Source organism: Leptodactylus fuscus, chromosome 2, assembly GCF_031893055.1.
Source record: "Leptodactylus fuscus isolate aLepFus1 chromosome 2, aLepFus1.hap2, whole genome shotgun sequence".
NCBI classification, from domain to species: Eukaryota; Metazoa; Chordata; class Amphibia; order Anura; family Leptodactylidae; genus Leptodactylus; species Leptodactylus fuscus.
The window spans coordinates 53,159,413-53,187,095 of record NC_134266.1 but is presented as its reverse complement, the minus strand read 5'-3'; the positions used below and the strand labels follow the sequence as shown (position 1 = coordinate 53,187,095).

The window sequence follows — 27,683 nt, the reverse complement described above, 5'->3', positions numbered from 1 at the left end:
TAGGGCCCATAACGGCCAATTTAAAAAAAAACAAGAAAAAAACGCAGCGGTGGCGGCTGTCACCGGGCCCCCTAATGGCCCGGGCCCTGTGACGGCCGCCTCCGCTGCCTCTATGGTAGTTACACCCCTGCCCGCAGGTTATATCTGCTTATTGGGGTCACAATAAGTAGGACACTTTGGGATCAATTTTGTAAAGGGTAAAGATTGTCAAACATGGAGAAACACCTCAATTCTCATTAAAATACTTGATAAGAAGATTTAAAATTGAAAAATCAATTAGCACCATTTATCTACAATACAATGAACTGAAGATGGGCAAATTTGTAAATAAAATTTCCATAAAGTACAGGTTCAGTTGAACCGCAAATTTACCCAAGAGTCTACTACAAGTTGACTATAATATTCTCGGATCTCTTCAAGCCCCAGAGTATAATAATCAGAAGCCAGGGAGGGTATGCCAAAATAAAAAGCCATTTTGTTCTTCTTCCCAGCCGTCCACTTGACTTTTGGCCCTCAGTGAAGCTCAATCACAGGTCATAGTAGTGACTTAGGGCCAAAGACATATTAGCAACAAAAACTCTTGTTATAACATATCCATTGGAGCAATTTACAGGAAGTCTTAATGCAAACCCATAGGTAGAACCAAACACAAAACTGCACAACTTTGCTTCCCAATCTCAGCTAGAGTTGATAACAGATGAACAACATGCAATACATAATACAAGCAAAGCTTAGTCTTATATACAAGGATATAAACATATATAGAAGGATTTCCATTAGTCCAATAAACATTTGACATAACAAATCATCTGTCTGTACAAGTAGATGATGAAATTCTACAGAATTTGTATGTCTTATTCTGCTGAAGTTCCTGCGATTGTTTTTCGGTATCTTTTACACCTTTTGGAGTCCTTCATCCATTGCCTTTCCATTGATACATAGTGTACTATTTTGCAGATTTTCCTTGGTCTCCTCATCTTCAGTAAGTGCAGGTTTCTCCTCATATCTTCGCCGATAGAGCATTCGGCAGATCACTGTGGTCAGGAACATTTCCATGATAAGAAGTTGCTGATTCATATCTGAAATAAAAATGATATTGATAGAATATAAGTTTAGAATGAAAAATATGTAAATGTATACATATCATAATCTATATTACTATTAGTCTATAGCAGGGGTCAGCAACCTTTTTTTGTCTCATGTGCCAATTCCTTTAAAAAAGTCAAAGATGAATTTGTCAGTGTGTTATGCAATAATCATGAGGATGTTGATTAGGGTTGAGCGATCGGGATCGGAAAAGATCGGATTCCGATCGGCGATCGAGTAAATATCATGATCGTGATCGGAATTCTGACTGGATCTTTTCCAGCGGGATCGAGGTTGGAGATTTTTTCAAGATTGGCTCAACCTTGAAGTGACTTTTCCCATAGAGAAGCAGTGACTAGGGTTGAGGATTGGGATCGGAAAAGATCGGATCCCGATCGGCGATCGAGCAAATTTCACGATCGCGATTGGCTGGAAAATTATCGGAAATCAGATTTTGAAATCGATTCTGAAGTCTCAAGATCAGCTCAACCCTAATGTTGATCCTTACATGAATGTTATATAGTGCACACCATAACAGTAACCAAGTGCTTGATTATACTTCCAAGCCATTATTATTCTTGTCCATGATGATTCCTTTCTGGTGAATACAACTTTTGGCTGGTGACAATACCCAGAGTGATCTGCATCTAGCCAGCTTGGTGAGGGCAGAGGATGTCCTTCATATAGCCCAATTATTTTATTGCGTAAACTAATACAATTCTGTCCAACCTTGAGAAATGAACAAACGCCTATTTGAGTGTTTGCTGCTGCCATTATACTTTTGTTCTTGCAAAATGCACAGGCAATTGCTGCCATCTGACAAGGCTAGCTCACAGCCTGGACACTAGGACGCCATGCCTCATGCTTTTCCCCTTTAATGCTTCCTACATTCTTACTGTGTTTACATGGTCCATGAGATAGCGGGACTACATGGAGCAGCAGCATTGTAAACATTAGAGAAAGCCCTGTGCCGAGTAAATATGCCTGAAGTGCTGACCTTGGCACAGGTGCTGGAGCTTGTTGACCCCTGGTCTATAGGCTATAGTCTATAAGCTGTAGATACATATGACATGCAGTGTACTAAAAATTGTGTTAAACCATAATTTCCATCATTTCTGAGTAGGCGGGCTACTTCTGGTGTGATGGAAGAGATAAGAGTGATGTGATGGAAGAGTTTCCTTCACCCGGGGCAAAGCCTCAGTTCACTACCCTTAGGGGAAGTTCACACTACCCTTAGGTGGAATCCACATCAAAATCCAGCTCAAAAAACCGCCTCCCATTGAATTCAATGGGTTCCTTTTTCCGCGAGCGGTTTGTTCCTGCTAGCAGAAAAAAGAAAGGGCTTGCCCTTTCTTGAGGTGGACATCTGCCTCACAACACTCCCTCTGGACTAGGCCCATTGATTTGGGCCTAATCCAGAGTGGAATCCGTGACAACTCCCCGCCTCAGAATCCAGTCCAAAAAACTCCATCTGAACCCGGCCTTACTCTGTATCTAAATACATAAGAGTGACTTTTTGACACTCGTCTCCCTGACACAGGTGCACAGCTCGCTACAAAACAGATGCCTGATTACTGAGCTGTGACTGTAATGAGCTGTGCACCTGTGTGTCCGTCACATGACCATGGACTGTATATCACATGACCATGGACTGTATATCACATGACCATGGACTGTATATCACATGACCATGGATGAATTTTATCCACTGGAAGTAAACAAAGAATGACAACAAACAAAGATCTAGAAAACATTGGAACATAACTCATTTACAGGGAGCAGTCATTGGCACTATATGGGGATGAAGATCAGTTTTCATATTGTTGACTGCAAATTCCCTGTTGCCAACAATATATATATCTATTTGGTGCTATATTAATGATGCAGTCACCTTTACAACGGTCAACTATTAGAAATGAACATTCCTATTAATAGTTATTTGGCCATTTATTGGACTATTTAAGAGGGCCTTAATAGAGGGTTAAATAATGTACACTATATCTATAATCCCAGATCTATATAGTTGTGTTATCACTTACCTCCCATATAACCTCCTGTATTGTGGCGCTGATAACTAATCTTCGATCACACTTCCAAAGTACATAGTAGCCCTGTCTAGCTGACCCACCCACTAATACCATGTGTTGGAATGAGATGATAATAGAGAAAGGACAAGAGGAAAACAACAGCCCTGATTGTATGTCTGACGCCATATTACATGTTTTATAGCTATTGAGGATGGAGTTAAACAAACTATCAGTCTCTTCTCGGGTTCCTATTATTAGTTTTGTTACACAATGAAACATTTTCCAATTCCCTTTGTTACAAAATATACCGCAGCCTCAATAACCGTTTCATATAATGATACACCAGACTATCATCTGTCTTTAGGTGGCATTTTCCATTTATATTGCCACATAAATGTTATTTTTCTATTTATTTCTGTAATTTGTTTTGCCCAAGATTCAGTTATAACATTTGGTGTCTCAGTGTTAAAAAACATTGCTGTGCGTTTTCTTGGTGGTAAACACAATCAAACATTACCACATCCTGTCTTTTATGTTTCCACTAAGTTTCTATTTGGAATGCATAGAGATTTTCAATGGCGAAATCTGTGGTTTCTTAAAGTAAAGTTAAACATAGAAAATGCACAAAAATAAAAAAACAAAAACATCCAAGCTATTTCTCCATTAACCTCTTTCTGTTCTTTGATCCTATTGTGCTTTATGCTACCGTTAATATTGGGAAATACAATGTAGGGCAGAGATCCATCAACCTGACGCTGGGCTTTTGGTTTGGTATATGGCTGTGAATTCGCACCTTGAATTCACAGGTCTGTGAGTTTAGTCACCTTATTCTGCAGACACAAAATGGGTCCCCGGAAACCAAGTTCATTCTGTCTTGTGGTTGGTTTTGGTGAATAGCTCAGAGGTGTCATAGACTTAGTCTACCCATATGGATTTCAGATAATATGCAGCTTGGTTGAACTTGTAGACTATTGTGTTTGCTTAAATAGCAATTCCATAACACAATCCCTCTATTCTTTGTTGGATTTATATAAGATTGTTGAAGCTGCACAAGATTATCTCTAGTGTGCATTACCTTTCATTTCCAGGGTTAATGTTCTTAAACTCAGCTATGTCCTGCACTACTAGTGGAAATAAAGGTAGCAACAGCAACACAACTGTGTGACCTGCTGCTCCACTCATTGGCAAGAGGAAATCCAGCACTGCAAAAACCTATGTGCTATTCTGAAACATTGTGGCATTTCAGAGGAAACATCATGAGTAGGGTGCAGTGAGGAGCACTTCATAGTTACGACATCCTCTGACTTTTCCCCACTCAGTTTGGCTTAATTAATTGGTCTGTCTCTATTTGAATATAGGGAGAGACATGTCAGTCAAGCTGAGCTGAGTGGGAGTATGCTGGAGGACAGCTTCCAAGAAGACACTTCTCCCCATACCAAAATGGTGAGTTTGACTGTGGTCAATTGGTATTGTCCAGTCACTGCAATGAAAATGTAACATTATATGCCGGCCAGTCAGTGAGTGGATGAATCAGAAAAAGAAGTTGCTCTTACAGATCAGTTCACTGGTCTGATTCATATGGGGGGGGGGGGGGGTCCCAATAGGGTACACTCTATGACATTAAAGTACTCTCATTGGGTGTATGACCATGTGTTTTCTTTCAGAGACAACAGTTTTACTTGAAATGAGGTATTTACTGACATATCTGAGAATCTTGCCACTTTAGATATATTATCAACTACAAATACTTGTTATCGCTTCTTATCTTATCTAGGGCTAACTGATCGCTGGGTCAAACCCTTCGCATTCTTGTAAAGGTTGAAATATATACAGAACAAAATGTCTATATACCTTCTCCTAAACAACTATTCATTTCCAGTGGGCTCACTATTCTGTATAGAACATTAAACACAGATCACTATATATTCTGCTATGTGACATCATAGTTTACAATAAGGTAAAGTCATTTGTTAAGATGAAATAATGCAGTAGAGATTATGGATAGATCTTGGTTTTTGACAATCGTGCTGCATTCGCAACATGTTCTGGCCATCTATTTAGTAGATCTGTTTAACAAATCTGCAAAAAAGAGCTGCAGCCATAAAACACTGAAAGTCTGAACAGTTTTCCGCCATTATATATATATATATATATATATATATATACAGTCCTATGAAAAAGTTTAGGCACCCCTATTAATCTTAATCATTTTTAGTTCTAAATATTTTGCTGTTTGCAACAGCCATTTCAGTTTGATATATCTAATAACTGATGGACACAGTAATATTTCAGGATTGAAATGAGGTTTATTGTACTAACAGAAAATGCGCAATATGCATTAAACCAAAATTTGACCGGTGCAAAAATATGGGCACCTCAACAGAAAAGTGACATTAATATTTAGTAGATCCTCCTTTTGCAGAGATAACAGCCTCTAGTCGCTTCCTGTAGCTTTTAATCAGTTCCTGGATCCTGGATGAAGGTATTTTGGACCATTTCTTTCTACAAAACAATTCAAGTTCAGTTAAGTTTGATGGTCGCCGAACATGGACAGCCCGCTCTCAAATGATCTGAAAACAAAGATTGTTCAACATAGTTGTTCAGGGGAAAGATACAAAACGTTGTCTCAGAGATTTAACCTGTCAGTTTCCACTGTGAGGAACATAGTAAGGAAATGGAAGACCACAGGGACAGTTCTTGTTAAGCCCAGAAGTGGCAGGCCAAGAAAAATATCAGAAAGGCAGAGAAGAAGAATGGTGAGAAGAGTCAAGGACAATCCACAGACCACCTCCAAAGAGCTGCAGCATCATCTTGCTGCAGATGGTGTCACTGTGCATCGGTCAACTATACAGCGCACTTTGCACAAATAGAAGCTGTATGGGAGAGTGATGAGAAAGAAGCCGTTTCTGCACGTACGCCACAAATAGAGTTGCCTGAGGTATGAAAAAGCACATTTGGACAAGGCAGCTTCATTTTGGAAACAAAAATTGAGTTGTTTGGTTATAAAAAAAAAGGGGTTATGCATGGCGTCCAAAAAGAAACAGCATTCCAAGAAAAACACATGCTACCCACTGTAAAATTTGGTGGAGGTTCCATCATGCTTTGGGGCTGTGTGGCCAATGCCGGCATCGGGAATCTTGTTAAAGTTGAGGGTCGCATGGATTCCACTCAGTATCAGCAGATTCTTGAGAATAATGTTCAAGAATCAGTGACGAAGTTGAAGTTACGCCGGGGATGGATATTTCAGCAAGACAATGATCCAAAACACCGCTCCAAATCCTCAGGCATTCATGCAGAGGAACAATGAGAATGTTCTGGACTGGCCATCCCAGTCCCCAGACCTGAATATCATTGAACATCTGTGGGATGATTTGAAGCGGGCTGTCCATGCTCGGCCACCATCTAACTTAACTGAACTTGAATTGTTTGTCCAAAATACCTTTATCCAGGATCCAGGAACTGATTAAAAGCTACAGGAAGCGACTAGAGGCTGTTATCTTTGCAAAAGGAGGATCTACTAAATATTAATGTCACTTTTCTGTTGAGGTGCCCATACTTTTGCACCGGTCAAATTTTGGTTTAATGCATATTGCACATTTTCTGTTAGTACAATAAACCTCATTTCAATCCTGAAATATTACTGTGTCCATCAGTTATTAGATATATCAAACTGAAATGGCTGTTGCAAATACCAAAATATTTAGAACTAAAAATGATTAAGATTGATAGGGGTGCCCAAACTTTTTCATAGGACTGTATATATATATATATACAGAAAACTCCAGCATCTCCATAGGTATAATTGACATGCTGCGATTTACTAAAATGCTTGTGTGGATGGGGTTAATCAGAATCCCATCCACTTTTAAGGAAATGGAAAACACAGCGTTTTTTGCAGCTGCATTTTCGCAATGTGGGGCCCTGCGACCCTAGATCAGGGGTAGGCAACCTTTTTTGTAATGCTTGCTGATTTAATTAAAAAAAAAAAAAAAAAGGTGAGGTATTTGGAATGCCGCACAATAAATTATAAAGCTGACAACCACTATACTAAAGTCATATACCACAAACAACACACAAGTGCTACCATGAGATGCTTCTCGACCAGGACCATTTTAGCACATTAGTGGGCCCAGTGCAAAGGTTTCATCAGTGCCCCCACCATCACAACAACTTAGAAATACCTGACTTGCACAAATTATAATGTCCACTTAGTGGGCCTCATACAGTATATTGTCCCCCTCCAGCTTCTCCCACAGCATAATGTCCCCCTCCAGTTGGTCCCACATCATAATGTCCCCCTTCAGCTGCCCCAAAAGAATAATGTCCCCTTCCATTTGCCCTGTCAGTTTAATATCCCCCTCCAGTTGCCCCCAGTTTAATGTCCCCTTCCAGCTGCCCACACAGTTTACTGTGTCCCTCTTACCGCCCCCCCAGTTAATGTCCCCCTCCAACTGCACCACAGTTTAATGTCCCCTCCAGCTACCCCCACAATTTAATGCCACCTCCAGATACCCCCACAATTTAATGCCACCTAGAGATACCCCCACAGTATAAAGTCCCCCCCCAGCTGCACCCTCAGTTTAATGTCCCCTTCCAGCTGCCCACACAGTTTACTGTGTCCCTCTTGCTGTCCCCCCAGTTAATGTCCTCCTCTAGCTGCCTCCACAGTTTAATGTCCCCTCCGGTACCCCCACAATTTAATGCCACCTCCAGATACCCCCACAGTATAAAGTCCCCCAGCTGCACCCTCAGTTTAATATCCACTTCTAACTGTCCCATAGTTTAAAGTTGCTCCTTCTTTAATGTCCCCCTCCTGCTGTCCCCACAGTTTAAAGCTCGGCTGCAGATGCCCCCACAATATTATGCCCCTCTCCTTCCATACAAAAATCAAAAAATCAATAATACTCAACTCTTTTCATTCCCCTGCTGTTCTGTTCCCATGGTCGTTGATGAGTTGAAGTTGGTGCAGCCCCGACCCACTGACCGAAACAGCGGGAGAGCAAATGCAGGACTGACCTGCTGTTTCAAGAGGGTCCCCGTTACCATATGGTTCGGTGCAAGTGCATCTTTGGCCCTATAGTTACAGTGGCCCTGTTCTGGACACAGGCCTTTACTGCTATTTCCCAAGACACACCTGTGTACTTTCCCATTAGAAGCAATTAGAGTACAAGTCCAGTTGTCACGTAGTGGTAAATGTATGCATCCAGGAGCACTGGGTGGCAGCACCCTTAGGATGGTGACATACTATATATCTGGATCCCACTGCTACTTTCACTTCGATGTAAAGCTGTGTTCACATGGTACGTTTTTGCACAAAAATGCATGCAATTTTATTGGCAACACAGTGAAAATACTTTGAACACAGCTTTAGTGAAACAGATTAAGTTCAGCTGGATATGATTAAATGAAGTTAAAATTAATTGGTGTCCCCTCTACCCCGTTATCCAATTTCTTAAAAACTCTTTAATGTTCTATAGAGCACAAAGTATAATGTCCCATAGTGGCCTCCATGCAGTATAATGTCCCATAGTGGCCCCCACACAGTATAATATCCCATAGCGGCCCACACACAGTATAATGTCCCATAGAGGCCCCACACACAGTATAATGTCCCATAGTGGCCTCCATACAGAATAATGTCCCATAGTGGCCCACACACAGTATAATGTCCCATAGAGGCCCCTCCACATGGTATAATGTCCCATAGAGGCCCCTCCACATGGTATAATGTCCCATAGAGGCCCCTCCACATGGTATAATGGCCCTTCCACTCACCTTCTCTGGACTCAGACGTGGCTCCCTGTTCTCTTTGGCGCTTCTGCCTGACGTCAGTGACGTGTTGATGTAACCCCTGAGGCCCTATTAGAGGTCTCTAATGTCTGCAGAAGCACCGAAGAGATCATGGAGCTGTGCCGGAGTCTAGGGAAGGTGAGAAACATTGTTTTTTATGTTTGATCACCTCTGCACTTATTATATCCTGTGGTCTGAAGAGTATATATCTTTACCTTTGCAGCTGTTTTCTTAGCACTCAAAGCTCATACATACCCCTCAAACTATTTTCATACGTAGAAATCATAGGTCCTAATAACAAAGATTAGAATGCCCAACACCAAAAAAACAAATAAAATTTAGAATATGGCAAATAAAACTGGATATACCTCATACTAGAAAGACCCGAATTTCTCATCTAAAGACAGAATTGTTTGGGGGTGTTTGCCCATCATCAGTACAGAGTAGTGTTACTGGAATATGGCATACAATGTCTTACATGCATCCGGCCATCCTATAGCCCTACTCTGTACTGGCGACAGGCAAACATCCCAGAGCAGACCTTTCTACAAAGGGGTAGCCCTATTTTTGCTGATATGAGCTAATTTGAATCTTTCCCCTGAATAATATGTCTACATAAAACAATGTGTCTCTTTAATGGGAAACTTTTTGTTTATCACATAAAGGATATATATTGTTAAAATGATGGTTACTCACATGAAGCTCTGGATGGTCCAGGGAGTGGTGGAGCACAGGCAATGACACCCATGCTACCAAGAATATTGATGGTTGATGTCTGGAGTTGACTCAGAATAACAATAAACTAGAACAATGAAAATAAATCAGTTATATCCGGTACATATATGAAAGTAAACTGAGAGGTCATGGTTGGCATCTAAGAACACATACTGCACTGTAGGATGTAAATGTAATACAGACATATTTTTATTTCTCTGTGCATGTATATGTGAATACTAGATAATGATGTGTTATCCAATCTTTTCCCATATTGCTGTTACCATGACCCAGGGCGCAAGTGATAAGCTGCGTTCACTACTCACTACTCTGCTCCCCACTTCCTCCGAGTGCTGATGTCAGAGCAAGCCCTGGAGTGAAGAGAAAGCAAGGAGCAGAGTGGAAAGTAACAAATGCTGCTTAACACTGAGCGTGGGAACACTGGGGGAGGGAGGGGGGGTTCTTACATGTGTGAGAACTGGGGGGGGGGGGGCATTTTATCACTAGGTCGTAGTTTTCTGGAAAAGGTTGAGGATGATGTCTTAAACTGACAATTAATCTTAAGGATACGCCATCAATATCACATTGGTGGAGTATGAGACCTGGCACCCCCACTGATCAGCTATTCTCTGCAGCTGATAGATAAGATTACTGCAGATTAGCTCACAGTTCAGCTTCTATACAGAGAACAGAGCTGTCTGCTTTCTGCTAAGTGTCAGATCAAAATGATCTGATATTGATGATCTGTCCTTAGAATGAGCTTTCAGTATTTTTAAGCCAGAAATCCCCTTAAATGTTAGCCTGCCGGTGATTTCTGCAGTCCTATGTCCTATCCTGAGCTCAGAATGTGACAGAGGAAGTGAAGCTCTTTGAAAGCTGAGCAAATGTTCACATTGAAAGCAATAGGGGAAAAAAGCAGCCCATTCATTTCTATGGGTAGCGCACGTATGCCGGCTCCCATAGAAAGCAATGGGATCTGTTTTAACGCCACTGATTCGGAATGTGTTACATGTTCAGAATCAATGAACGTATACTCCGTGTGAAGGGGCCCTAAGGGTAAGTTCACACGATGTAACGTTTTGCGTGATCTGGCACGTATACACGTGCCGGCAGATGATGCTCTCAAAATGCTCCCATTGATTTCAATGGGAGTTAGGAGTGCATATGCCGCGTTATTTTGCGCCCGTGATTTGAGCGGCCACAAAATCACGGGCGCAAAATAACGCGCCGTATACACTCCTAACTCCCATTGAAATCAATGGAAGCATTTTGAGCGCATCATCTGCCGGCACGTGTATACGTGCCAGATCATGCGAAACGTTACATCGTGTGAACTTACCCTAAGAGTCCTGCTTACTCCCCTCACACAATGGTTGACGCTTTCCTTGTATCAGTACAACATGTGCAAATGGTTTTCAATTACTGCGTGTTAGCAGAAAACACAGGACAGTTTCTTATAGGATTTACTCTCATGTCCCAAATCATATAAATGACAAAGCTCGACATCTTTCCCTCTATCACATCCAGCTTTAAGAAAGGGCTGGAGAATTCACCTAACAGGTTTTCTTTAATGGAAGACAGAATAGAGCTGAAATGCAAAATACAGGGATGTAGTAGTAAGTAGTGGAGAGTAATACAAATGGCGGCTTCATGAGCCTCCTGATGTGGACAAAATGCTCATTCAGTCCCTCCCCCTTGGCTAAGTCTTATTTTAATGTAAACAAACATGATGGACACTTTCCTACATCTTGTTTGTCTACTTTTAACCTCTTCCTCCTTTAATTTCACATTACAGTGAATGATGATGGAGCCGGACAGAATGTGCTCCATCTGCATCTGTCATTATATTCAGTTCTAAGTCTGTTGTGTCTGTTGTTCTGATCCTTAAAAGAAGCCAACGGGAACTTAGCCTAAGCTGCAAAATGTTTAATCCCTGTATTGATGTCAGTCTACAGATATCATTATATATTACTTTGTATGAGAGGAAAACTAAGTGTTGTGCCTTTCCTTTGTTATTCCTTCTGGAAATGAACATCATCTAAACTATTCCCTTCGTCAATAAGGTATGCCCGTACCTATCTGGACACTCCAGCACTGCTTAGTCTCAGACTCGTCATTGAGAAGGGAAATGTTAATAGGTTCACACCTGCGTTCAGTACTCCGTTCTGTGCTTTCCGTCTTCTACATGCCAGAAGACGGAAAGCACAGACCGGGTCCGGCCGTGAGCGGTGGTGAGCGTTTTATGCTCTCCGCCGCGAAACCGGATTTTTTAATCCGGACACAGAGTACTGCATGTCCGACTCTGTGTCTGGATTAAAAAACCCGGTTTCACGGCGGAGAGCATAAAACGCTCACCGCCGCTCACGGCCGGACAGTTTTCTCATCCATTCAAATGAATGGGTGAGAGAGACTCCTGCAGGTTTCCGTATCCTGCTCTGTTTTATGCAGGAAACGGAAACCTGCAGAACGGACACCTGGGCGCAGATGTGAACGAGCCCTAACCAGTTCTGAATTTTTTCACACGGAACAGAACTCTAAAAAAAATATGTTCCAGAATTGTTATTATATGGGGAAAGTGATTGCTGAAACAGAAGTCTTGTTCTTGTGAAGATTCACCCCAGTTAGTCTTCAGAATATGTACAGGTTACTTATTATAACTCTGTATTTTTCACTGGAATTTGTCTTGCACTTTTAGGGGAACTGGCAGACATTTTTGATGCTTTCCTTACAGCTGCACTATAAGAACTCATTAGACCAATGACAGGATTTTCCTTGTTCTTAAGAAAAAAAACATTTGTTTCTCAAAAACATGAGTAATTCATGATTCCGAGAAGTTGTCTTGGCACCATGACAAATATAATCATCAGTGAAAATATTTCTGAAGACGGTATTGTCATTACTCTAAGAGTTATTTTAAGAAATTTGTGAAGACTTCAATTCTGTATGGCAGATATTATACGTCTATGTTGCAAATGTGGGATTAGGGGATACAATGAAATATTCAGCCTTCATATGGCAAGATTCATAGCACTGCTTTTATTTGCATAACCAATAATAATCATATATTATAACCTATAATGTAGGTTCACCATTTTTGTATATTCAGCTCTCAATACTACAAGCTTATATTTACTTCTGTTCAGTAAAAGTAAGCCTACATTTGATTTCACCTTATTATTACTCGTGCAAAAAAATTTTATTGTCATTTAAACTGAATAACCAGTTTTCCACCTATTGGCAGAACTGTTCCAAGTGATAGCTGTGAATAGAAATCACACTTTGCTTTGTTCTTGGCACCCATATAGGAGTGAATAGAGATGGATATGTATACATTTGGTCTTACAGTTTCTATAATATTGTAACCATCTGCAGCGGCCACTAGGAGGTGCTCAGGAGCTAACTGCATACTGTTTTATTTTTGAGTCCACTATATAGTTTATAGACAGGTCAGCCGCAGTTAGCCAGAACTCATTTAGCTAATTGTCCATACCAAGAGCTTGGAGCTTTATATGAGACATCTGAAGCTCTAAGCTTTGTAACAGTATATAAAAGAATCAATCGGTGCAGTATAATATATACAGTATTCAAGCAATAAAATATTCAAGGGGTGAAACATTCACAACCTCTGGCTTTATCCAATGTATTACTTGCAATCAGGGATACACTCATTAAAAAAGCCACTAAAGTACAGTATATGTGTTTTAAGAATTCAGGATCTTACCTGGTAACAGGCAAATTTTGGAATAATCTTTTTGTCCACTAAGGAAGGTCTGACAAGGTTGAACATGATTCCCACAGCCCATAGCGCAGTAAGAGTGATCACCGCGACCAGCAAATTAATGTACATTGTAGCTGACTCTGCTCGGGACTGCAAGAGAATAGAATACAGGTCATGTCAATACATGAATAAATGATGATTTGTATTTGACTAAGGCCCGGTTCACTTGTACGTTCAGATTTCTGTTCTGGGAGTCCACTTGGGGACATCCCGAATGGAAACCTACCCGCATAAAAAAGCGGTTACCTTAGGATCATTGCATAAATGCAAATGTCTCTGATATTCTACATGAACCCAAATCTCAATTTCAATAATTACCTATTCTTCGTCAACCCCCAGCTAAATTCTTAATTGGTGGAGGCCGTGAAAGGTCCTCTTTAAATCCCTACTGGTCAGCACTCTGTTTCTCTAAATGCAATAAGCTCCAAGAAAGCCACCATATAATATAAAGTAGGTGGTACTACCGTATATACTCAAGTATAAGCCGAGTTTTTCAGCACAGTTTTTGTGCTGAAAAAGTCCGCCTCAGCTTATATCTGAGTCATTACGGTAATACCGTAGTTACAGACCTGGCATACAGACACGGGGGCGGGTGCCGGGCCGCAACATCGCCACACTCCTGGCAGAAGTACCAGGGCCTTCTACCAAGTACTTCTGTAGTTTGAAATTAGTGTGGCGATGCTGCAGGCCCAGCACCCGCCCTGGTGTCTGTATGCTGGGTCTGTAACTACGGTAGCTGTAGTCTGTAGTGGTCTATAGCTATAATGGCGCCGCTCTGCTCCAGAGCGGTCGCCATTGCAACTGGCACCTCCATTGTAACTCTTACAGTGGTAATGGCGGATTTACAGTGGAGATGCCCTCCGCTGCGGGGAAGCGGCAGGCGCCGCCATGCCCCTGGAAAGAGGAGAGAGCAGGAACAGCTCTCTCAAATGCGTCCCTGGGAAGGGAAGGGGAAGGGGTCAATAGGAGCACTGCAGATACCCTATATTCAGCCAGGCTGAATTCCAAATGGGGAGGAAAAACCCAGTCTTCAAGCTCAGGGAAGGGGCAGACAGACAACCAAAACACCCCCTCCCCTTCCCCAGCACCCAGCAACTACTGCACCCAAAAATTCCAACCATTTTAATTTTTGAAATTTTCCAGTAGCTGCTGCATTTCCCCCCTAGGTTTATACTCGAGTCAATAAGGGTTTCCCAGTTTTTTGTGGTAAGTTTGGGGGCCTCGGCTTATATTCAGGTCGGCTCATACTCAAGTATATACGGTACCTTCTTTTAACTTGATAACTTGTCAATAGATATGATCATGAATTTTATTAAGGCCTGGCACATGTCTACGGTATACCACTTTATCATATATTCCATACTGCTGGAGATGTTTCTTGGGATTAGGATCTCTCCTTCATATTTGGTGGAGAAGCCAGAAGTTCCAGGATTATGATATTGATCATTTAGGTCATGAAAAGTTATGACGTTTTTTATGACATGTCCACCATTTTTCCTAGTAATAAGGGAGCCGGGCACTATTCGATGTTGTCTGTGGCTAGGGAAGCATGAAATTGATGACAGGTTAGGTGCTGCTCATATCTAGTAGGGATTTATAAAAGCCTAAACTTGGCATTGTCCAATGTGGATCAGACTATTCAGTTATTAAGCCTATTGTGTCAGCAGTTCTAAGGAAGCATGTAGATGAACTATATCCTGAATTTTTATAGTAAGAGTACAATACTTACATCACCTATGGCGTATGTTCCATTAGTCCACAGCACGACTGCCAAAAACATAAGTATTGGCCTCAGCAAAGCAAACTGAAATGTCCCCAACTTCAGGATAAATAACGTACGACTGTAAAATATTGAATTAAATGACAATGTTATTATTTTTCTTTTTCTTTTACATTGTTCTTTTTTATTCTTATGTTTCTTTACGGAATTTATAGTTTTACATTTGAGTTCACATTTTGGTAAAAAGTTAAATCTGAATCTTTCAATTATTATCCTGCACCTTTAGTAATGATATGTAATATGATTGTAATCTATATTAACTATTGACTACTATCATGTGTTTGGTTTCGAGAAGAAGTGTCTAAGAGAGGACATGTAGAGAACCCTTGTATATAAAGAGGTTTTCCGGGACTATAATATTGGTTACTGTGGCCTCTTTACTATTTACCAAGCTCAGCGCAGTACATTGTGTGTACCTGCTGTTTATTTGAATGAGCTGCAGCCTGGCGATGTGATCAATGATGTGATAGGATTGGACTGAGATGAAGTCAATTCCTCAAATTGCGGATCGACAGTGGCCCAGAATCTCAATATCATAGACCCAGTATATGGCTTTAGATCGGGCCTCGCGTTGTGAAAACGCAGCTTTTTGGTTGCTGCAGAAACGCAAAATTTTTCCAGTACCAGCAAAGTGAATGGGTTTCTGGCTTCATAACACATTGCAGAAAAAAATTAGCAGCGGAATTGCTGTGATTTAAAACACTCTTGTGTTTTTGTAAATCACAGCATGCAAATAGAGATGAGCGAGTAGTACTCGATCGAGTAGGTGTTCGATCGAATACTACGGTATTCCAAATACTCGTACTCGATCGAGTACTACTAGCTGTTCGAAGTTAAGATTCGATGCAGAACCAGCGTTGATTGGCAGAATGCTATACATTGCCAATCAACGCTGGTTCTTCACTTACCTTTAGAAGTCTTCTCCCTGCGCAGCGTTCCCGCGTCCTCTTCTGGCTCTGAATTCACTCTACCAGGCATCAGGCCTGGGCAGAGCCGACTGTGCATGTCCGCTTGTAGTGCGCAACAAAAAAGCAATGCATCAAGGTTTTTCCTGCAGCGCTTTTCACAAAAAGTCCATAGACTTACTGAATCCATTAAACCTATAGTGAAACCGCTGGCATGTCAGGCTAAGGCCCCACTAAGCTCTGCAGGAAAAACCGCAGTGGCAATGCATCATAGTTCTTCCCACAGCGCTTTAAACAGAAAGTTCGTTGCGTTTTCCTCTGCGGACTTTCTGTTATAATTATACCTATGGGGAAACCACCAATGTTTCTGTAGGTATAATTGACATGCTGTGATTTCCAAAACCACGCCAGTTTTGGAAATCGCGGTGTGGCCGCACAGTGGTTTTTACTGGAAAGTGGGCATGGGATTCACTAGAACCCCATCCACTTTGCCCATACTGTAAAAAATTGCGGTATTTCCATCCTGTGGGGCCCTGGCCTCAAGTAGCTTTTAAGTCAGGTGCTCTTGTGGCGTAAACATCACTGTTCGCCATGGAAAAAAACATGGTGTTTTTTTTATAGTCGCTGTGTAGTGGATGGGGTTCTAGCAAATCCCATCACCACATAGTGGTAAAATATGTGCAGCAGGTACGCTGCAATTTCCAAAACTGTAGTGGTTTTGGAAATTGCAGCATGTCAATTATGCCTATGGAGATGTCAGAGGTTTTCCTATAGGTATAAACCTTTGAGGGCGGCATTGTGGGAAAAACCATGATGCGTTGTTGCCCCGGTTTTTCCCACATTGCTTTTTTTGCTGCAGCCTGCTACATGGGGCCTTACAAAGCATAGTGTAAACCCAGCCTTATACCTGTAGAACTCTGCCATCAACTGACTATTGAGCAAGCACTGTTTTGTTCATTGGCGGCATCTTTTTTTTGGTGGTCTACAAAAAGAGTCATTGTTAGCAGCACATTTTGCAGTGTAAATAGTGGATGTGCTGCAGATTATAATGCAAACTGTATACGGATGAATGATCCACATCCAGCTCGTTTTTTATCCAGTGATTTATGGTGGATCTGTGCCGCATGGACACCCATCCTAAGTAAACCAGCAAATAACTTCAGGTCTACTTATTTAGTCTCTGCACAGTAACAGCAAAGCCGCAGGGGCATAAAACTCATTCTGTATTCACTTGCTGAAGAGTGAAAACAGGAATGGATGCAAGTATAGCATTGTACGTCACCACCAGCAATCATTTGGCCCCATACAGCTTTCCATCTGGCCAAATAAAAGACTTTTTGACAAGCACTGATCAAATTGTTTTATTGTCAATCATTGTTCATTGTGGCCCAAAAATTGTACCATGTAAATGGATTCTAACTTCAGCCAAGTAGATTATCCTCAGTAATAACAGGGCAGAGGGAAGGTACTGTAGTTATTTCAACAATTTGTAGACTAACCTGTGAATATTTTTCCTTGGAAAGCAGACACAGCAGCAGCACAATGGACCTGTGTGGAGCTGAAGCTTTGTACCTCCAAACTTTTGCAGGAATTTTTTTTTACCACCGCATTCAGTCACAAGCATCAGCTGAAATTTATGTATGAGCACGGCCAGAAACCTAATAAAGAAGAGCAGAGATGATGCTGAATATTGCGTCACAATGAGTTATACTTATATCATGAAACAAGGGTCAGGGGATAATCGTACACATCAGGGAGAGTGTGTGCCTACATAGGCAGTACGGAGACTTACAAGTCATTCCTGCTCCACTAGGGATTCTGGGTAAAGAAATCCAAAAGGAACAGATTCCCAGCTATGGACAGCACTGTTTCGGACTATTGGGCCTCCTCAGCATAGCGAAGGGATACTGATTTGGCAGAGTGAGAGACTATAGACCAGGGTCAGGGGATAATCGTACACATCAGGGAGAGTGTGTGCCTACATAGGCAGTATGGAGACTTACAAGTTATTCCTGCTATAGTCTCTAACTCTGCCAAATCAGTATCCCTACGCTATGCTGAGGAGGCCCAATAGGTCGAAACAGCGCTGTCCATAGCTGGGAATCTGTTCCTTTTGGAATAGAAATACTAATTTGGCAATTAAATCCGCATCATGATAGTAGACTTTTTAACTGAGTCATGCATGATGTTAAGGATGCTGTCCTCTAGAGGGCGGCATACAGAGTGCACTGTTCTCCTAATCACATCCTGGAGAATAAATTTGCATATTTTTTTATCATGAAACAAGTAAGAAATGGCACCCGAAATGATATTCTGGTAGAGGGTTAAATGTCAGAGACTGAAACCACCAAGGTCTCTTGTAGGATCCTTAGAACCAGCAAGCCTCAATGCTAAGCAAAGACCTGTCTTAGTTATGTGTTGTGTCTGGTTATATGACTGTATATTCTTAATATGGGGCCACTAGACATAACATTTCAAGAACAATAATACGGTTAAGGACTGACCCCCTTACGAGCCAATTTAGGAGTTTCACACTAGTCAGACACTAAAATGAATATGTATTTTATCTACAATTGATAAGCATTTAGGCTACACCGCGACTTTGGCTGTAACTCCCATCATGAGACCAAAGATTGCAATGTTCTGTACTAATATAAGTGAATAGAGTTGCATTCTGCCCCCAAGGGTGCTGCGACTTCTAGTTACAAAACTATTACACTGGGTGTTTATGGCAAATAGAAGTTGCAGTTGCAGAGCCCTTTGGGTAGCAGTGTGACTACATTCATTTCCATTTGTAAAGGAGGACACATGGTGACACCCCGATCTTTAGTAACACAATGCATATCACGGCCCAGGTTGCACTGTAGTCTTGGCCTTAAACTTTTCTTCCTGGTAAGCAGCCATTTCAGTCTGGAGAAAAGATGACTTTTCTTAAGTGTATCAAGATCCAGATATCTACCACCATGCCAATGTCCAATAATACATGTTTGTCATGAAGCCATATATAGAAATACCCATCTCTAAACAGTAAATCTTCACAGTGATATGGGGGCAGCTGTGGATGTGTCACTTGGTGGAGAATTTATTGAAAAAGTGGGGACAACCCTTGTAGGGAGTGGAAAAACTGCTGATATTGGTTGGGTTTCTATAAACAGAAATAAATGAGAAACAACCACACAAATGGTTAATAAAAATGTATCTTTCCCTATATTACATGGTTGGCATTTCCCCAGCAGTGTCCTTTTACCATGGGTACCCCCACAGGCACCTCATATATAGCTCCAGTACCTATGTCAAAGCTTCGAATACCTACACAGAAGCAGTAAAATCTGTGAACATTGTACTCCTAGGAATCCACATCCCGACACAGCACGTAACTGCAATTATCTGTAAAAGAAGAGAATAGACCGTTAGGCCGAGTCAAAAACACCGCCATAAAAAACGCTTCATTTTACAGTACCTGCAAAGTGGATGGGATTCTGACTAATCCCATCCACACATTGCAGAAAAAAAATCTTTAGCCAAAATGCTGCGATTTAAAAAACACTGGTGTTTTTGTATCACGTCACAAACTACGTTCTTCTCTGCATGATTCGTGCAAACACCGCGCAGAAAACACACGGACCCCATTATAGTCTATGGGGTCCATGTGTTTTCATTGCTCACCGCTTTTTAATGCATTCGGTATTCCGTTTGGGGGGTCCCCAAGCAGACTCCCTGAACGAAATACCAAACGCAGGTTTTAATTGTTTAGAAATCTAAATATGGCTGTATTCATGGGAAACCTCTTTATAATACAGAATTTTTTTAAGTGTTTATCATTCCATAAATCCCCAATACTTGTTAACTCTTCTTGAAGCTGAAACATCTCTTCCTAGAGCTCATTGTGTCATTCCTCTATTATTCTTCCTGAAAATGTATGACACTAGGGTCACCATTCCCCTTGTCAATGGGATATGTTTCTGTAATTGTGCACAGATGAGTGTAAAGGGGCAATAACCCTTGACATGGGGAATGGTAGCTCCCAGTACATTGCTGATTTGTAAATTTGGTAATCGAACTTTAATTTTTATGTTAATAACATAATTCCCAATGAAGTAATAGTACATCATAGGCAAGTATGTCAGCTGTAACACACAGGAAGCATCCTGCTAAAAGCCTATGTATGTAGGAGGACTTTTTCTGATATTTCGGGAGATTTATCATGTCACTTTTTACTTCTGAATCATAACTCCTAATTCTAGTATTGGCTTTGGTTGTACATACCGGTGCTGCGGCATTTACCCAGATAATGATTGACTTCTTAATACCAGATATTTTCCTGTACATGTAGTACGCTTCTTCTATGAATACCAGCACAGTGACTAGTGTCATAAATGTCAAGATAGCAAACAGCAGTATTCCAGTGATGTCCAGCTCTGGAGGAACAAGTGATAAAAGTGATTGTCAGCACAGAGGTAAAATGATACAACTTTGGGTATAAGTGCACAGTCAGACTTTTTACTAGCTAGAAAATCACTGCTTACCCATAGTCATGGACTAAGGAGAGGCTGTTTATTATGTGATCGTTTTATTGGTCGATCCATATAAAGTAACGGGGCCAACCCTCATGGTCCTGTGAACTGCGGTTTTCACCGCACAACTATCTTATTAGCTATTATGCTTATTTACATATCGTGCCTCCTGATGAACTGTGGGGGAAACGCGTAGAGGTCTTGGTTATAGTGAGGAGGGGGATAGAGCAGTGTCTGTAGCCTTACAGTCTCTCCCTAGGGGATCGACGGGGTAGAGATTTATTGTTTACAAGCTGACAGACCAGTCGAGTGTCTCCAGTTTATCCCCCGCTTTACCTCCTCACTGCTTGTAGTAGGGTTGTGAGTGTGGATACTGTGTCACTTTAATTAGAACAGCTATATAGGAGCAGAAGTCTATGATATTAAGGACAGGGTGGGCTAGAAATATTTGAGAGGGTTACTGCCCACTGTCACTCAACTGCTCAGGAAAGCTGTATCACACTGCCTCACTTTATAAACCCTTTTGTTTTTATTTGGGTCCACGTTTTTTATCTATAAAGAAATAAAAGTTTTATTTTAGATAGGGAATTTTTTCAGTGTACTGATCGTTTTATTACTTCATATAATATTTTGTATACTACATGATCATATTGAAAACCAACAACCTGACCGGTTCCCAAATGAGCAACGTGAGGATGAACGGCGTCCTCAGGTGTATGGTACAGTATGGCAGAGGCAGATGTTGATGCGGACTTTGGGCCTTGTACAGAATGTCTCCTACACCTCCCAGCTCACCCTTTTCTCCTAACCAGTACATGGTTCCCCCCTCTTGATGGTCACTGTAATATTAGCATACAGTAGATGACATGAACTCTCTAAGGATATGTTCACACAGAGTTTTTTGCAGGCTGCTTTTGAGGTGGAATCCACCTCAAAATCTGCTTCAGAAAACGCCTCCCATTCATTTCAGTGGGAGTCAGTAGTAGATTTCTTTTTAGCTAGAGGACATGACTAGAGATGAGCGAGTAGTACTCGATCGAGTAGGTATTTGATCGAATACTACGGTATTCGAAATACTCGTCCTTGATCGAGTACCACTCGATATTCGAATGTAAAAGTTCAATGCAGAACCAGCATTGATTGGCCGAATGCTATACAGTCGGCCAATCAGCGCTGGTTCTTCTCCTACCTTTAGAAGTTTTCTCCCTGCGCAGATTCCCCGCGTCCTCTTCCGGCTCTGAATTCACTCTACCAGGCATCGGGCCTGGGCAGAGCCGACTGAGTATGTCCGCTTGTAGTGCGGGCATGCGCAGTCGGCTCTGCCCAGGCCGGATGCCTGGCAGAGTGAATTCAAGGCCGGAAGATGCCGCGGGGACGCTGCACGGAGAAGACTTCTCGGAGGATCCAGCCCGACCCTCACTCGTGGACTTGGTAAGTATAATTTGAATTTCGAATGTTGCCTACCCCTGAAACGAGCATTTTCCCACCATAGACTATAATAGGGTTCGATATTCGATTTGAGTAGTCGAATATTGAGGGGCTACTCGAAACGAATATCGAACCTCGAACATTTTACTGTTCGCTCATCTCTAGACATGACCCTTCTTCAGGTGGATTCCACCTTGGAAAAAATCATTTAAATCAATGGGAGGTGGAAAAAACACATGTTTTTTTGTCATGGTTTTTTATGCGTTATTGACAAAGTGACAAAGTTGATGAAGTTTCCAGGTCCATACAGTCTGGTTGAGCAAAAAAAAAAAAAAGTTTCCTAATTCCTGAAACAGATTTTTTCAGCCCGCAAAAAAATCCATTCGAACATACCCTAAAATTCTCCCTTCCTGGGATGGGGGTTGTATTTTTCTGAGTTAACCCACACAAGTGGCTCACATTTCTATGTTGCAATAGGCGCCATAGATATAATGAGCAAGATAACGTCGTCATGTGGAGTATGTCTTATTTCTATTACTTCATAGTGGTGCGATCCCTGCTTGGGTCCCACCTCAATTTAAAATAAAGGATTCAGGTGTGGGAACGGGTGTGAAAGGTTAAGATAAGTTTTACATGTATCAACCACCTTTAATAAAACCAAGGAACACCATAAAGAGGTGCGGCAGTGTCTTCTGTCATCACAGGTTACTTTTCTTATCTTTCTGCCCATGTAAAGCTAAATCAGTGCCAATACGGAATAAAAATTATATTAACTCATAAGTGACTTCTGCACTACATTAGAATGTGACGCAAATGCCGAGGTTATATATTGTACACCTGGAAGTTATTCTATTCTAATATTATATACAGGTCTTGTGGTGATAAATGTATCTATAAAAGAATAGGAAAACATTGATCTTTATCAAATTGGCTGTGGTTCAGGGACAAGATCACTCACAATGCAATGTGGTGTGAAGCATGGATTGCTAGAAAATAAGAAAAAAAATCTACAGTTTTGTGCCTACAGCTTCTATGCAGACCATGGTTACAATGTACAAACAACCCTATGTGTAGCGTGATACTGTTATTGTATGGTACTTCACTTTCTCTGTATACACAGAAGGGTAAATATAACTAAAAATAAGGTAAAAATCAGCTAATGAAAGATTATCCAACTGAAGCGCCTTCCAGAGGAGGTCAGTGCCCAGGTACTACATGGACATGATGGGTCCTCCAAAGAGAAAGAGAGATACTTTTTGCTCTGCCTAATATTGAGGTTGCATACAAGAGATCCCATTCTGATAAATCATTTAGAGGGGTATTTGAAAATAGAGAGCATATTCTGTGTCTGGATTAGAATACCTTAGAAAACAGGATATAGGGCTATGACTACCCTTTAATAGATTTCCATTTGTACACACCCGGCATGTAGCTATATACATATATATAATACATATTTCCCTGTCGCTACAGCCAAGTGGTTTTATTAGGACCAAATATGTCCAAATTGAAACTGCTATTATTATTTCGGGTCTCTTCAGACCTTAGAGTATAATAAGCAGCTCCTTATTCTCTTTGGTACTTCTGCCAGAGACCGCTGATATGGCCTCAGGGGTTACATTGGCGTCATGACACTGACCTGACCCCTGAAACTCAATCAACGGTTGCTGACATCAAGAAGAAGGGACAAAGAGAACATGGAGTCGCTCCTGAGTCCAGGGAAGGTGAGTAACAAAATATTTTAATGTTTGATCACCTCCCTGGGGCCTCCAATCATTATACTCTGGGGTCTGAAGAGAACCCAGAGTATAATAATATCTCGTGAGTGACGAACCCCAAAAATTAGTTGGGGCCACTATGGGATACTATGTGAAGGGGCCACTATAGTACATTATACCACGAGGAGGGGCCACCATAGGACATTATATTGTGTGGAGGGGCCCCTAAAGCATATTATGTATTGAGGGTCTCCTATTTGACATTATACTGTGTGGATTGGCCAGAATGGGACATTATACAATGTGAACGGGCCACTATTGGACATTATACCATGTGGAGGGGCCACTATGAGACATTATGCCAGGTGAAGTGGCCGCAACGGGGCATTGTACAGTATGGAGGGGCCACTATGGGACATTATACTGTGTGGAGGGGCCAGTATGGAATAATACTCTGTATGATGGTGTGTTTTCGGACAAAAGACAATGGCAGTTTTCCAATAAAAATGCACCATGTGTTCGCAGCTATACATTTAAATGAAAGCACCAGTGGTGTTATGGTTTGTGGTATATGACTTTAGTATAGGGGTCATCAGACTTACAATTATTGTGCAGCACTCCAAGCACCTCAGCTTTGATTTTATAATTTAACTTAGAATGTGTTATAAAAAAGGTTACCTACCCCTGCCCTACGCCATACAGTAAGAATATAGGCTATACCAACAGAAGTCAAATGAATGCCCTTTGTAACACAGTCTGGTATTTGGGGCTACATTTGACAAACATGCCAGGAGCTTCTGAACGCATCAAAACACATGGCTCATGAAATGGGGATCGCAGTTACTGGTTTTGATAAGCAGCAAATAAATAATTTTTTGGGAAAAGATGGAGGGGCTGTAATTCACTTTAGGTAATTAATCCTAAGACTGGCCGTACAGAGAGCTGTCGCCACCTGTCCGATTGGATGACTTAGGGCTAGTTCACACGTGAGTATAAGGGGAGGTTTTTGACAGCGGATTTCGCGTCCAAAACCTCCCCTTATAATGGTGGTCTATGGAGACCGCCGGGCTTCTTTTCTCTGCTAGCGGCGGGCTGCTGCTAGCGGAGAAAAGAAGCGACATGCTCTTTCTTCAGGCGGAAGCCGCGCGGGCTGCGCCGCACGGCTTACACCCGGCTGCAGCACCCTCCATGTCGGCTCATTCATTTGAGCCGACAGTGGAGGTGAAAGCCGCGATGGTCGCGGCGGGCGGGTTTTGACAAGAGAGAGACGCGGCTCGAAGCGGCTCTCTCTGTGTCAAAACCCGCGCGGGCAGTTCACGTGTGAACTAGCCCTTACACAAATGTGTGTACAGTATTATAATGTTTGCTGCAAGAGGGTAAGCAAGTATTCAGATTACGTTTTGTATATAGTGGGATATGTCATTCATAGGCTCTCATTATTAGAAAATATCTGTGATCACTGTCTTAAGAAGAGATAACACACCCCATAAAACTTTAATTAGAACTCTCAATAAAGTGTCTTTTCCTGAAACATCTGTACATTGGAGCTTAGCCCTAAGAGGTACAACTTTTCATCTCTTTTTCAAATGTTCAGGATCTCAGATTGGGGATAGGGCTGCTGCAGTAACCACAGATTTTTCATTTACAGCTATCATGCTGTATAAGTGTTGTACGTAAATCAGCTATTGCTCTCATGTATCAGCCCTAGAATAAACATATTGTCCTACGTAGCACTCGGTTTCATCTTTCAACCGCCACTACGACATCAAAGACGATGGAACTTCTGACGGAGGCTTTGAATGAAAGAGTGTTACATATAAGATAGAGAGGTCTACTCTGGGATGGGGAAGAAATGTATTTTTATCTATTTTTAGTGTAAATTCACTTACCTACATGTGAGAATGGAATATTTCTAATTGTCAAAGTTATCTGGGGTAACACAACTATAACATGCTAAAAAATATATCATTTGTATTATATCTATATCTTCATCACAGAAGTGAATTGTACTTACGTTCCAGAATTTCATGTGTATAAGGTGCTTGTCTGTTTCTGCAGATTGGGTTGACCGGACGACTAGTAACATTTGGAGTCATTGTCGCTTCTTCTGTAACTAGTTCTAAATTCATTTTTGCAAAGCCACTTCGATTTCTTATCCCAGCTCCTTGTTGCTCCTTGTTTTTCTTGTGCTGTAACTAACAGTCCAGAGTTCTCTTCTGGGAGACGTCGGATTTTAAGACAATGCTATTGTACGGCGATTTCTCTTGGTCTCCAGAGGAAGTCAGTGTTGTTCAATAGGCAGAACTTCTAAGGCTGAAAAAATACAGTAGTTCAAAAGAAGTTTTACGAAGTTAGTGCAAACTCTGCTTCTACCGCTCTAAGCTTCTTATTGCTTCACTTGCTGTGCAAATCTAATAAACAAGGCGAGTTCAGCTAAATATCAACCAAAGGATATAAAAACAGGTTGTAAATTAGTTATCCAGGCGTAGTAGACAAATGTGGGCTGTATCTGACTCACTTTAATTGTACGGATAGAAGACAGAACATATCGAGTCACCGGGGGGCTCCGATCACTACTTCACTTTTACTTTCTTCTCCAATTTGATTTGTTTCAATTCACACTCTTGAGCTGTGGTAAAGGGGGGATTTCAGCATTTTGTGTGTATAATATACAAAAAAAAGGGTAACGTAATCCAATCCACAAACCCGAGTCACTATTCAGTAACAAAAAGGATGCATTAACCCCTTCATTCCAGGGTTTTTAAGACTTGTATGCACATACCAGTTATACAGCGTATTTCATGCATTTTAGGCTGTATTCACACTGAGTAACGCTGGCGTTTTTTGTGCTTATTTTTGCACATAGCGCCGCGTTAACGCCACGTAGCGCCGCGTTAACGCCACGTGTATACCGCGTTAACACCGTGCTATTTTGCGGCGCTATGTGCAAAAATAAGCACATAAGCACAAAAAACGCCAGCGTTACTCAGTGTGAATACAGCCTTAAGTGGTTTCTGCTTTTCAAGGTTTTTTTTCTTTTACTGTCCATACACACATAACATTTATGTTTTTAATATTCTTGATCATTTTGTATGCAATATAATTGAAATGTCTTTTTTAAAACACAATGAAACTCATACTTGAGGCCCCACATTGCAGACTCGCAGCTTTTTTTGTTGCGGTTTTTTGAGACAAAGCCAAGAATGGTTCCCAGTACTATGTTGTCGCCTATCGTGGTCCGGTCCTGCTGCTCTAGTATCTTGTTTTGGCTGATGTCCCTGACGCATGTGACAGCTGAGACCTGAGTAAAGGAACCGGGACGTCACTCTTAAACATCACAGGTGACATCCCATGTCCTTTACTTAGGCTGCTGAGTCACATGCGTTGGGGACTCCTTCCAAATCAAGATACAGGAGCAGTATGACCGGACTGTGGTGGGAATGGGTGAGTGCGGTTATTCCCTGGCCTCATATCAAAAAACAGTTATTCTGGACAACCTTGTTAATATATACCTTACATCAAAACTTGTGGCCCTCAATACTGCACCCAGGACAACAGACAAAGTTAGTCTCCTTAACCTTCCCCCTTGCAGAGCTTGTGCTTGTCCACATAGTAGTGGTGGGTTCCATGCCACTTTCCTTTCCGCCCCAGCAGGGTGATACCTTCTAGAAACCTAATGGTATGCTCACATGGCAGAAAATGAAGAGGAATTCCTCTTCATTTTCCATCGCCAGCATTTTTGCCACGGTCTAGCCGCGACATGATGCCAATGCAGTGCATCAGCATTCCGTCGCGGCATCCCGCTCCTGATTATGCCCGGATGAATTGGACTAATCAGAAGAGATCCTTGAGCTGTGGACTCCGCAGGTGGAATTTGCGGCAAGATCAAGCAGGACACTTCTTTTTTCATCCCACATTTTTCCGCATCCTACTGCGATCTCTG

The 27,683-nt window shown here is 41.6% G+C and overlaps 1 protein-coding gene across 1 annotated transcript; it reads right to left on the bottom strand.

The window, feature by feature from the left end:
• Nucleotides 1-589: 589 nt before the first annotated feature.
• On the bottom strand, nt 590-26,073 carry LOC142194569 (organic solute transporter subunit alpha-like). Its single transcript, XM_075263788.1, has 8 exons — nt 25,755-26,073; nt 20,347-20,498; nt 19,394-19,467; nt 17,580-17,738; nt 15,125-15,236; nt 13,339-13,485; nt 9,600-9,705; nt 590-1,079 (listed from the first exon to the last, which is right to left on the bottom strand). The coding sequence occupies exons 1-8, from the start codon at nt 25,867-25,869 to the stop codon at nt 895-897; spliced, it is 1,050 nt and encodes a 349-aa protein (XP_075119889.1). The 5' UTR covers nt 25,870-26,073; the 3' UTR covers nt 590-894.
• Nucleotides 26,074-27,683: the final 1,610 nt, after the last annotated feature.

Excerpts from the sequence above, each read along its gene's own strand:
- LOC142194569 (XM_075263788.1), bottom strand. The coding sequence starts at position 25,869 with ATGAATTTAGAACTAGTTACAGAAGAAGCGACAATGACTCCAAATGTT. Across the intron at positions 15,237-17,579 it reads CCAAGGAAAAATATTCACAG|TCGTACGTTATTTATCCTGA; the intron begins GTTAGTCTACAA and ends AATATTTTACAG. Across the intron at positions 1,080-9,599 it reads TGGACCATCCAGAGCTTCAT|ATATGAATCAGCAACTTCTT; the intron begins GTGAGTAACCAT and ends TTTTTATTTCAG.